The sequence below is a fragment of the Cheilinus undulatus genome, linkage group 8, assembly GCF_018320785.1.
Source record: "Cheilinus undulatus linkage group 8, ASM1832078v1, whole genome shotgun sequence".
NCBI lineage: Eukaryota > Metazoa > Chordata > Actinopteri > Labriformes > Labridae > Cheilinus > Cheilinus undulatus.
The window spans coordinates 18994730-19007438 of NC_054872.1; the positions used below are offsets into that span (position 1 = coordinate 18994730).

Sequence of the window (12709 nt, forward strand, 5' to 3'; positions counted from 1 at the left end):
ATCTTCTTTTGCCCTGAATTTCTGGGCCACTCCCCCTCTTTTTAAACCTTGGCTGAACATTCAATCATAGAGTATCACACCGACTATTCCCTTAAGTGCCAGAGGAATACATACAGAGGAAAAACCCAGGTAATGAGAAAAAGAAGAGGTAGAAATACTATTGACACATGACATGTCGTGCAGACGGAACATAATCTACAGGTTGTTAACTGTTCTGCACACTCTGTGGTAACATTGTGGTGTGCTTGCAATCAATTGTTGGAGTTACTTTCAACATATCGAATAAATTCTGGCCTCAGGGGAAAAAGGAATTAAGATTTTTTTTTCAGTAACAAAGCATGTGGTTTTTCATATGTAAGCACAATATGAGCTCTATTTCTACTTGACTATCTCGTCATTGAAAACAAAGTGTGTTAAATTAAAAAAGCAGTATGCTCCACTTAGTACCTTTTTAGTTTAATAGCAGGATTAGTCTGTCATAGTAGAAGAAAAAGCTTCTGTATTGACCTGTATTATCTGATCACTGCTGTAAAGTTTTCTGTCCCAGCTAAACTCTCATATTGTCCTGTAAGAGTACATACCTGCTTGACTTCAGCTTGCAGATGTCTTAGTTGGACACACTGCTCCAGATGTCTCCTGTGCTGCTCAGCTGCCAGGTCCAGCTCCTGCTGCTTCTCGTGGAGAAACTCGAGCAGGTCCTGGACCCGCGTGGCCATGTCCACATCTCGGTCGCATAACAGCTCCACACCTAAACACAAAAACATAAAAGTACCCCTAATTTACTGATTGAATTTTCTTTAAGTCTTTTCAGGATCAGACTCTTACTTGACTTATCTCGGAAGATAAGTCAAAATAAAGCAATATGTATAAAAGGACAGAGTATAGATCAGTAATGATATTGCAAATATGTTTATAGTACAGTTTAATGGCCTTCTTTGAAGCTTTTTATCTTCAAAGTCCCTTTTTGTTGCTGATAGAGGTAACTGAAATGAATAAAAAAGCTGTTTAATATTCTGCACACATCACCGTCATAAGCTGAATCTATGCAATCTACACGGAAGTAAAAGGACAGGTATAAAATATGCTTTCTATGAATGCACTCTGTGTTACCTGCATTTTAAAGATTAGTAACACCTGGATGGATAAAGATTTCAGTTTTGAAATGTTATTGGAAGATTGCAAAGGCAGCTTACATTTTTATAACATAGCGCCTTGCAGAAATTGAAATGCTCATCTTATGGAAGCTGATCAAATTTGATCTGAAAGATTTTTTCTGCATAAATCCTTCAGAAAAAATCTTTCACTGGCTTAGTCTCTCCAATTCTTTACTCACATTTTAGTCCTGCGTTCCATAACAGCATTGTGTGCCAATGAAGATACTAGCCACAAACGTTGCCTTGGTTGAGTAAAAGTCCTGACGTGGGCTTCAGAGGTAGTGGTCTCATGTCTGCGCTCTTTAAAAAAAGCCATGCAGCCTTCAGCCATGCAGAGTGACTATCTGACTGCAGATTTTTGCATGACTTCAGTTGGATTTGTTCTGTGACAATCTCAGCAGTAGAACATTAAAACAATACAGGAGGCGGGGTTTCCTTAAAACATGCACTTCTGTGAGTGTGTGCGTAGAGTTTGTGCGTGTGCTTCAATGGTTTAACTCGACAGTGAACATGACTCTTGTGGATTAAGAGGCAAAATCTGCTTGGTCAAAGCAGATGTGTCTCCCATTCCCTCCTCCTCTTTCCTTTCAACCCACATTTCTATTTCATCCCAATTTTGTTGCCATTCATTCAGTCCTGACTTATCCAGCATCCATCCTCATGTCTTTTTAACTTGTCACATAAACAGTTCTTCCGTCAGGATATGTGCATGTAGTAACATCGTAGGAAATGTTTTGTTTCTCAGTACACAGTTGCTGCCTTTACTTTAAATGCTTCATGCAAAATTAAAACTAGCAACATTGTCATTTTCCATTACTAATTAAAGTCCATCTGACATCTTATTACAGTCACAGCTATTTACCAGAACATACAGAGAACTGACCACAGATACATGTGGTGCCTCTTTACCAACATTTTCACAATAAAATAAAGATATTGTACAGAAGAAGACATTATAATATAGTTTGTTATGAAAAGGAACAGCCCTTGTTTGGCCAGTGTTTTGTTTACTTGCACTTACCTGACGCCTGCACCTCTGTGACATACTGAAGCAGCTCTTGTCCCTGGTGGATGACGTCAAAGGTGAGGTTGTTCATGGTGAGTGCCTTGTCTGCATGATGCTGTAGCCTCTGCTCTGCTAGTGTCAAGTCCTCTGTGTCAAAGTCACTCATCTGCTGGGTTAGTTCCTCGTTCCATGACTCCAGGTCGGAGATGATCTGAGAGGAGATACAGGCAAAAAGAGTTAGAGACTGGTGAACTCACAGAAAGGGAGGGGATATGATAAAAAAGATCTTTGACTCGTTCATAAATAATACCACACAAAGAAATCTGTAGTTCTGCTCACACTTGATGGTCTGAATGAGAGGTAGGGAGAAAAAGATGGTTTAAACGTATGTGTGAGATCCCTGAATAAAGCACAGACATTTTCCTGTCCATATAATTTCATGATTAATAGAATTCTTGATTATCTAGTCAGACAGTTAAACTGCTGTAACCCTAAGCTGGCAGTCATAATAATAAATAACATATTACAGTGCTGATGCATGGTTGGTAAAGCAGATGTACTGAGGTGTCAGCGCTTGTCTCTGACAGCCCACACAGGCTGAATCATGATGCCGGAGGCACCTTGATCCTGGCACCATGCAGCTATAGCTGTCAATGTTGATTTTTTTTTTCATTCTTTTTTTTAAAGCAAGCTGAGAAGATACAGTCTATATTTTTTTCTAACCAGCAAGTTGCTCGGGGGCATGCTGGACTACTGTTAATAGTTCATTTAAAGAGATAGACCTGGAACTGGTGTTAAGCACACTTTCTTAATTTTTCTTAGTGAATTAAAAAAATCATGTTTCCTTATATTTCCTGGTAACCTTGCAAAGCAGACGGATTGACCGGCGGTTTGAAGTAAACAAGCTTTTATCTTTTTCACTGCAACACTTAAGACCTGATTACATGTATCAGTTTGTTTTGATATAATGAAACTCAGTATATGACTTTTATGAGCTTTTCTGTGTAATGGAAAGTTTTATGGTAAAAGTATACTATTTTGTTACTACCATTAAACTATTGCCATTTTTCAAACTTGACGTGAATGAATATGTCAGACTTATAACAATTGTATCAATAATTAATATTGAGGCATGAAAAAGCCCTGTCAGATGTTTAATAATTCTGGTGGAGCTCCACAAGAGCATGATGTGTCTGGGCTGCGTCACTGGCTTTTATTGAGGACTTGGTGTTACTGTGTAAAATGATGTCTCTATGCCAGATAGAAGATTGACATTTAGACTCACGAGGCCACAACATGATTCATGAAACAAAATAGATCAGATTGCAACAGTGAAGCTCAGAATTCTCACTGAAGAAGCTAGTCATGTAACTTCAGTGTCACAGGAGAAAGTTTCAAGTTCCCAAACGGTTTGAACTCTCAGTGAGCTTCGTATCCAGCTGCTCTTTGACCTTATGAACCATGTAAAGAACGTGACCATCTGAAACATTTGGCGTTACCATATTTCCTAGTGTCTCTGAGATTTACATGAAAATAACAGGAATGTGTCCAGCAGTAACTCATAAATGGTAAAGTTTGATCTATGAGCATGGATGAAAATGAAGAAGAGCTGTTTGTCAGCTGTTCTCCTGTGGACAGAGGATGATATAGTGTGCACAAGACAGAATTTAAGGTGACAGAAATTACGTTAAAGGCATTAGGAAAGAATGTTCAGTGGGTAGATGTTGGACGGAACACAAAAGGGACAACAAAAAAATTTGGCAAAGAAAAGATGAGCACTTGTCTGTATTTGTTGCCTTGTTGAAGATAATATGGAAAAGAAAATGTTTGACTGGAAGATTCAAAAAGAGAAACTGATTATCTTGACAAGAAAAAAGATATGCCAAAGACAAGCTACTTCGGATGTCACTATCTAAGTATGCATTACAGAAAACTGCAAAAACTAAGCAATTCAGAATTTAGTTTTCTTCAGGCTTTGCTTTTTTCATGGGTAACATTTAGTTAGTACCAGTAAATAGTTGCCAACCCAGAGTAATTAAAAGAAGCAGGAGAAGTACTCTAAACTGTGCTAAGTTCAAACCTTTTCACAATGAGGAGCAGGGAGTCCATTAAAATAGCTCAAAACAACACAAAATAAAACAATTAATATATCTCTTAAAAGGTTAAAATCCAACCACCAGAAGTGGGTAACTAAGGGTTACTTTTAGAGGGAGTGTATAGCAGAGGAACTGAAACTCAGAAATGAATGGATCAACAAATATCAAAAGGACCAGGAAATGATTTCCTGCAAAGTATTCCTACAATTCAAAATATCTAATGTGATGCAACGGTATCAGCTATTATTATACAGCTGGTGTTTAAGTGAAGCCCACATCCAAGTGCAGAACAACTGCAGTTCCTTGCATGTCCACTGGAGGCTGGCTGCAGAAGCACCAGCAGTAGCATATACACCAGATTTTAAAATGCTAATTTTAACATCTGGTAGAAAAAATTATGCTTTCAGCCTAATTTTTAAGCCCAGTTTGGTGAGACCAGTTCCTGTCTCTATGGGCACACACTTTACAGGGAGGATTTTTTTAAATACCTCATCCATATCAGCTGAAGAAGGATATGATGCATGCATAATTGGGGGTATGGCTGATATGATCGCGAGCTATTATAAAGCAGGGGGTTCTCAAACTTTTCAGCTTGTGACCCCAAAAGAAAAGGTGCCAAAGACTGGGGACCCTCACTCTACCTGAACAAGGTTGAAGCATAGCTGAATACAGCCATGCATATTCAGGAAAAGTCATGTGCAGACTTACAGTTTAGGGAGTTTGTTTAACATTGCTTTGATTTCAGTATTAATGTCACCAAGTGACCAAGTTTTAATTTAACAGTTAACTGATTTCATGCATTTATTTTTATAAAGATGGGAAAACTATACAATTTCAAATCATTTAAAAATAATCTTTTTTTTAACCCTCTGGGGGCCCTGGGACAAAATTGGGTCCTTTGATATATATCAAAATTTAAAAAACAAACAAACAAACAAAAAAACGTTATAGTTCGGATTAGGACCGAAGATTATTGAAAGATTTAAGATTTAAAAGAGGAAAAAAATGTTAATTCATATGATTTTTTTTTAGCATTTAGCATTAGCATTTTTGGTTTCAAGGGTCCAAAGAGTGAGTTTTTGATATAAACTTGTACTGCTCCAAAAATAATGCAAGACAATCAGTGTTGTCTTAATTTATTGAGATATACAAGACAATAAAACTTCACCCCAAAGTTCCACTCTGTGATTCATAATTTATATTTTGCATTCTTCTTGTTAAAACAGGAGTTGCTATTATTATACAAATGAAATTAAAATGTAAAATATATTTTAAAAAATCAATAAAAATTCTATAGTTCTGATTAATGCTGAAGCGGATTAAGTGATTTAAGCTTTGAAAGTGGAAAAAATATTGATTTATATGATTTTTATGGCAATTTTTCTGAAGGGACATGTTTGGATCCCAGAGGTCTTTAGTTTCTGGAGGGACCCTGAAGGGTTAAGGTATCTCACTGCCCCCGAGGGGGGTCCTGTCAATCCACGTGGAGAACCACTGCCACATAGTTACTGTTTTTCAACCCAATTTAGCTCCACCTCTTTGTTTTTTGTTAGTTGATCTTGAATAATTTTGAGACAGCGTTTTCAAAATGGCAGACAGCTCCAACTTCAATAATTGAATGGCTGACATATCTCAGGCTTCATCTGACATTATATGCAGCCTGTGGTCATTAACCTAAATAGCTAGCTTTACTGAAAACAGTAGAAAACTATCAAACTACAAGAATGGCTACAGTATAGAACTTTCCCAAAAACACAAACATAATTTGAATGATAAATGGTGGTTATTGTTACAAACTGGACCCCCTGCATAAAGTTTACATATCTAGCAGCAAACTTGTTAAGTAAAGCTTATCTTTCTCCTCTATCACTCTGTGTGTTTACACTGGGTCAAAACATCTACAAGATATACTCCCAATAATTCAGGATGTCTAAATAAAGTCCCATGGATTTCTCTGTGATCAAAGCTTTATTTTTACCTCTTCTTTAAGTTAGGTGAACAACCATGTTATGCTCAAAAGAGGTGCTACACTTATTTAACTGGTATAGCAGTGAGGCAGTAATAGACCTGCTGAGCACTCCTTTGAAACAAACAACACAAACATTAAACACATAAAATCAATGATCTTCTCCCCAAAGCTCTATTCATTTAGTCGTTGGGTCATGGACACAAACAATGGGACTTTTTAATCTTAGGTAAAATTGATCACGAATCCCTTGTCTTCTTTAATGTTCAGCCATAAAGAGAAATAAGCATTTAAGATGGCTTTTTTTATTTGGAGGCTTTTTGTGTGCCTCTGTATTGAATATGCTAATTGAAAAATAGATTAAACTCTCCTAGTCAGAAAAGCATTCAGAGAAGAGACTCTCCGATTTGGGATTCACACAAATACCTTTGCGACATAATCTCTGGTGCAAAGAAACATGACTTTCTTGGCTAGCAGACAAAGTATTCTTATCAAGCACCCTCACTGAAGAAAAATAAACCCCCCTTGAACCAACATGGTAATTCAGTGAATTTGGCAACAAGGTAAAAACTTACCAAAGATTCACTTGCACTCTGCTCTCCTCTCCTCTTACAGTTGAGTAAAATGCCCTCTGTGTGCAAAAAGACCATCTCCCTCAGCTACCAGCTCTGTGAAAATGAACTAACAGAGGAGATAAGTCTCCTCTTTGACCACCTATTTTATTCCCTGTGATGTGCAATGATATGCGACTTATTTTCAGAGAAGAAAGCATTGTGAGAAGACTCGATCCCTCGCTTCAACACATGCACTCACCTCAAAAACACACCCCCAGTAAAGGCAAGGAGGGAGTGTCACTGTGCCTGTGTGAGTTAGGGCAGGGAATGGAGGGAATAAATGCCTCCTCCACCCCTTCGTGCTCCAGCGCTGTGTCATATTAATCCTCTGTGTATGTGTGTGAGGGCAGACTCCAGTGTACAACACGAGAGATTAGCAGAGTCACCAATCGTTCTCTGACTTGACATGCAGAGCTAATGTGAGACTTATCTGTTCTTTTTGGGCTTACAATGCAGACACAAAAGATTAAAAACCAACCGCGAACTTCTTTCAGCATACTCTGGAGGAGGAATCATTTACCATAGATAATACTTCTATGCATGTGCAGTCTGCACGTTTTGGACATTTTATGGAGTTTTATGTTAGGTTGAAGAAAGAGTTTTTAGATTTTCCAAATAATCTAACTTTCTTGTGTTTTAAAAGCCCATCTGACATAGCAGCAATGGCAAGGCAAAGCTAGTGTGTTGGTTATTATTAAAAACATATTAACAATGATATGTCACTTAAAACTGGTTCAACAGGAGTAACAACAGTCAACTAATTCTAACATGAATATTGAACCCTTAAATTAATGAAACAGAAGAAACACATTGTGTGTTTAGCTTAGTGCCAACTAATTCTACTTTAAAATCATACAACAACATGTTATGTAAGTATCAGGCTGAAAGAACAACTAAGCTTGATGGAAATGTCATTATTATTGCAAGTAATAACCAAAGCATGAGATAACTTTTACACGCTAAAGGCAATAAGAGAAGTTTAAGGGTTAGGAGATTACAGATCATTGAGAGGGTCTGCAATAAATATTAAAACAAACCATTAGGAAATATTCCAAACAATTAGACTACATGTGAACAATGTAGTGACTAAAGAAAAGACCAAATCAACAAAGTCTTAGGTTCGTCAGCCTGTGGTGCCCAAGAATCTTTAGAAAGTCTCATCCATCCTGCTGAAATTCACATATTTTTCAAAGTTTGCGTTTGACACTAACCTACAGGTCACAATGCAGGTAAATGCATCCATTTATTACCTACAATACTTGGAGCTTGAGCCAATCCCAGCTGCCACTATGAAAGAGGCAGTGTACACCCTGGACTGGTCATCAACAGTTAATTAACCGGCTAAATTCAGAGACAGAAAAATCTTCATGCTCACATCCACACCTACGAGTGGAGAAATACTTCGACATACAGTGCTTAACAAATTTATTAGACCACCCTAACCCTAACCAAAATAAGGTTTATGCCACAGCTGCCCTAAATTAACAGCATTGGTAATTACCAAAATCATTTTTATATTTCTGCAATGGCTAATACACCAATACGTAGAAACTCTTTAACTAAAATGATATTTTTATTGCTAAAATATAATTATTATTGTTATCCATGAATTTTCAAATTTACTGATTTACAAAAAAAAACTGAAAAAATAAGTAAAGCACATTAATATTTCTTGATTAATATTTCAAATTACAGTTACTTACTTGCATTCCTGAACAGAAAAATTAGTTTTAGTGATTGAGTGTTATGCTTGATTCATTTCTGACTTCTCAGAGAAGCCCAGTGAGCCGGCTCAAATTTGGGTGAATTCAGTTTGAAATCCCTCATTCCTGTTCAAAATGGTAAAACGTGGAGAGCTCACTGAAAATGAAAGAGTCCACATTAAAGCACTTCATGATGCTGGATGGTCTTTGAGACAAATATGACAGGTGGTCTAATAAATTTGTTAAGCACTGTATGTGGACATATCGGCTGCCATCCCCTACGCCAGTTTGGCATGCTAGCGGTGCACACGTCAGCGGTGTAAGTCCTCAAAAATGCAACATGGGCACAAGATGCAGTATACACATGTGATGTAGAGGCAATGTGGAGGCAGAGAAGGTGTGGCAATCAGCACAGCAGCAGTTTTAATTATGACACCTGTTTTTTTAATTTTAGTCTCAGTTTTAGTCTTTAGATTAATGCCTTTTAGTTTCAGTAACATTTAAGTTAATTCTGCCCTTTATAGTTTTAGTCCAGTTTTAGCCGACAGAAACTTTTTTTTTTTTTTTGACTAGTTTTAGTCCATAAAAAGTCCTCACACTTAGTCTCAACTTTTAGTCCAAGCATTCATTCTCTCGCCTGAAATCTGGTACCAAATCATGGTAGTGTGTTCAATACACCCTGCCAAACTGGGGTCCCTGCTTTCTACAGCTGAGAGGCAGAAGAGCCATAGATGCATTGAATTTTGATAAATATACCCATAGTGAAGAAATTTCATGGTTTTTGAATGCCTGACAAAAACTAAATTACATTTTCGTCTCATTTTAGTCATCTTGATGAAAACTAAACTAACTTGAGTCAGTTTTAGTCACCAAAGATCTATTTTTGGCTAGCCTTAGTCTTTCTCCACTTTATGTTGATTTATTACTTAAAAAACTGTCACACCGCACTGTTCCTACAACGCGCTAACTCTCACATTTATGTCCAGTGAAGTGCCGGGGGAAAGCTCAGACAAAAAACAGCAGCCATTAACTGAAGTTACAGTGGATTCTAGTGGAGTGGGGTTCATTACAGTTTAAAAGAGCATTATAGACTAGGATTCAAGCTGTTCCAAAAAATATAGGGATTTAATTTAAATGACTCGTAAATCTTGCGCTGGCTAATTTGCTAAAGAAAATTTAACCACGCACAACCCCTTCTTTGGACTGTAAGATGGAATACCCCCCCCCAAAAAAAAACATACGCACGCACAGGGAGAAAATGCAAACTACACACAGAAGCCCTGTCAAATAGGGATTCGAACAAAGAGCCTTGTTACTGCAAGGCGACAGTCCTAACCACTGCACCACCATGCAGCAAACACACACAGATAATTTGGTAAATTAAGATAAATCCTCTGATCAACATGTGGTGTTCATCTGCACCAAGTACATGATTATCCCTCAGATAACATTTTAGTGTTTACCTGAACAAACTTACTGTAAATCTGGAACACTGACAATGCAACCCTTAGAGCCTGGCTGCTAGCATCATTTAAAAAGCTTCTTTTTATATCACAAAATGATTTGATAATTATTGAAAACCATTTTCCTAACCAGACATCCATATCCACATGCATACAACCCTGAATCTCAGCTCTAAGCTTCTGCCTCCAAAGGGACTGCGCCTGATTCATCTGTCAACATTACAAAGCAACAACAAATCTGAACCAACAGCCACGATAAACATCACGACTAAAGCTAAAATAATATTTAAAAAAAGCTGCATCATATCAGAGCACCAGCTGAGAGAAACATTCACTCTCACAGTTGGACACTGAGGATTTAGTGGATGCAGCAGTGCCAAATACTGTTTGAAGGAGGGGAGACAAATTCAAATGAGTCAGTTTAGGAGATGTGTCAAGTGGAACTAAATACTTTTTGAATGAAACACATGAGAGAGAGTTGATGTGAGTTGAGTTGGAATCTCCACTTCTGCAGTGCAGCAGTCTTTTATTCTGGCCAAATCTAACTGATCTTTTCTGAAAAAAAAAACAAGCAACAAAGTCACAGCAAGATGATATCACAGCTTAATGGGCCCACAATATAATTATACTGTCCCAGATCCATTTTCCTTTAAATACTAAATCAATTACTGCCCCTTATCATGTTCAACTGCAGATTCCTTCACATCCACTCATGTTTTGCTTTGTTATACCTTAATTACCTTAAACTTCTCCTTTATATTAAATGTCAGCAGAAATACTGTCTTCACTTTTAATTTTTCACTTATTTAAGGATAAAACAAAAATAAATATTCATCATGCATCCAGCCTCCGTATCTCGCCTACTCACATCGATGGCGTCCCTCTCAAAGATACGAAGCTGGAGGAAGAGCTCCAGTTTGATCTTCCTCTCCTGGAACAGCTCCTCCATCTGGCCCTGCGCCTCGTCCAGCTGCTGCAGCACGCTCTCGATGTGCGCCATGCTGCTGTTGTGTGGAGTCTTGTTGCTCGAGATGGCCGAGTCCCTGTGGAAGAGAAGGTCAAATTTAGGGAAGTAACCATAGCAGTGGATATGTGGTCAGTTAGTGATGTGGCTCCCAGTGCTTGTGGTGAGTGCAACTTTAAGAAAAAAACAAATCTTTTGACTTTTTAACTTTGCAGAGTTTACTTAGCCAGTTAAACAAAATCCTTTTTTTATTCTCTTTTGCTTTGTTTTTCTCCTCATTTGACCTCAAAACCACATGACTGTCCAATGATTGCAGAAAAAATGTCAAATCACAGCAGCCTTAGGATTTGCATTCTTATGTTGTGGTATTTACAAAGTTGTTATTTTTAGTGATACATGAGCTCTTTCTTGTTGCCACTGTAAACTCATAAAGATAAAACTGAAGATACAAAATTAACCAGTATTATGTTCCAAAACAGTGCTCATAACCTTGTCATAAATGCAGAATTAGCTTAGGATGGTTTATTTGTTTTCACCTGAGCTGCTGTATGAGGTCCTCCCCTTCCTTGATGACATTGACAGTGGCCTGCAGGGTGGTCTGCTGCTGCTGCCCGAATCGTTTGATCAGGTCCTGCACTGCTTCCACCGACTCGGCGTACACATCATCCAGGAGTTCTTTCTGAAGCTCCTCCAACCACGTCCAGAGCTAAAAGTGATAGACAAGACAGGCAAGCCAGTTAAAAAGCAGCATCTTGTTGTGTACTCCTCCCAGATCGGGGGGAAAAAAAGCAGGAAGCAACTAAACAGCTCTGTTATGAACACATGCTGAAAGAGGCGGGGCAGATACACTGAGAGATAAAAACAGGAATAAGGATCGACGTGAGAGCTGCCAAAAAACAATGATAGGAGAAAAAACAAATCCAACCGCTTCTGCTCAAGGCTGTTTTTCCCCTTTTTTATGAATGGTCATCTTTGTAACAGATTAGCCATCTGGGTGAGTTGGCTCAGCACATAAAGCCCTGGCACGGCATCCAGGCTGCAGGAGAGAGACCCTGGCACCCAAGCTTTGTCTAACACCCACGCTGCCTGCTCCAAAACATGCTATTGTTAGCACCATGCATTAAAAACATGCTGTATGTTACATCATATCTAACATGCAGGAGCACATAAGACTTATTTTGGCACTTAAATCTGCAGGATGAGCTGTTGTTGAAAATGGCAGATTATCTTAGATAATACTGGACAAGCTCTATTTAATAGTAGAAATCTGAGCTTTTGTCACACTAGGGGTGTGACAAAGATAGACAAGACAATATGCTGTCATCATGTGATAAAATCACCAAATTGTATCAATATCTTAATTTAAAGAAAATGGAGCTTTGGATAGATTTCTCTCCCAATTTCACTAATCGCTTCAAGATGAAATTATGTTGATATTAGCCTTATTCATGCTTATGGCATTAAAAATTAAGATCAAAGGGAATTTTTGGCACTTGTTCAAATTTCTCTATAGTGCTTAACAAATTTATTAGACCACCCTAACCCTAACCAAAATAAGGTTTATGCCACAGCTGCCCTAAATGAACAGCATTGGTAATTACCAAAATCATTTTTTATGTTTCTGCAATGGTTAATACACCAATATGTAGAAGCTCTTTAACCAAAATGATATTTTTATTGCTAAAATATAATTATTATTGTTATCCATGAATTTTCAAATTGACTGATTTACAAAAAAACTGA

The 12709-nt window shown here is 37.8% G+C and overlaps 1 protein-coding gene across 4 annotated transcripts in view; it reads right to left on the bottom strand.

Moving 5' to 3' along the window:
* The window catches only part of triob (trio Rho guanine nucleotide exchange factor b), a 173541-nt gene that overhangs the window by 63572 nt on the left and 97260 nt on the right, over positions 1–12709 (bottom strand). For all 4 annotated transcript variants that reach the window (XM_041793001.1, XM_041793000.1, XM_041793002.1 and 1 more), the window contains 4 exons: positions 11503–11672; positions 10871–11045; positions 2176–2371; positions 582–748 (listed from right to left, as the gene is read on the bottom strand). In XM_041793001.1, coding sequence (XP_041648935.1) covers positions 582–748; positions 2176–2371; positions 10871–11045; positions 11503–11672 — 708 coding nt within the window. The remainder of the gene's footprint in view (positions 1–581; positions 749–2175; positions 2372–10870; positions 11046–11502; positions 11673–12709) is intronic.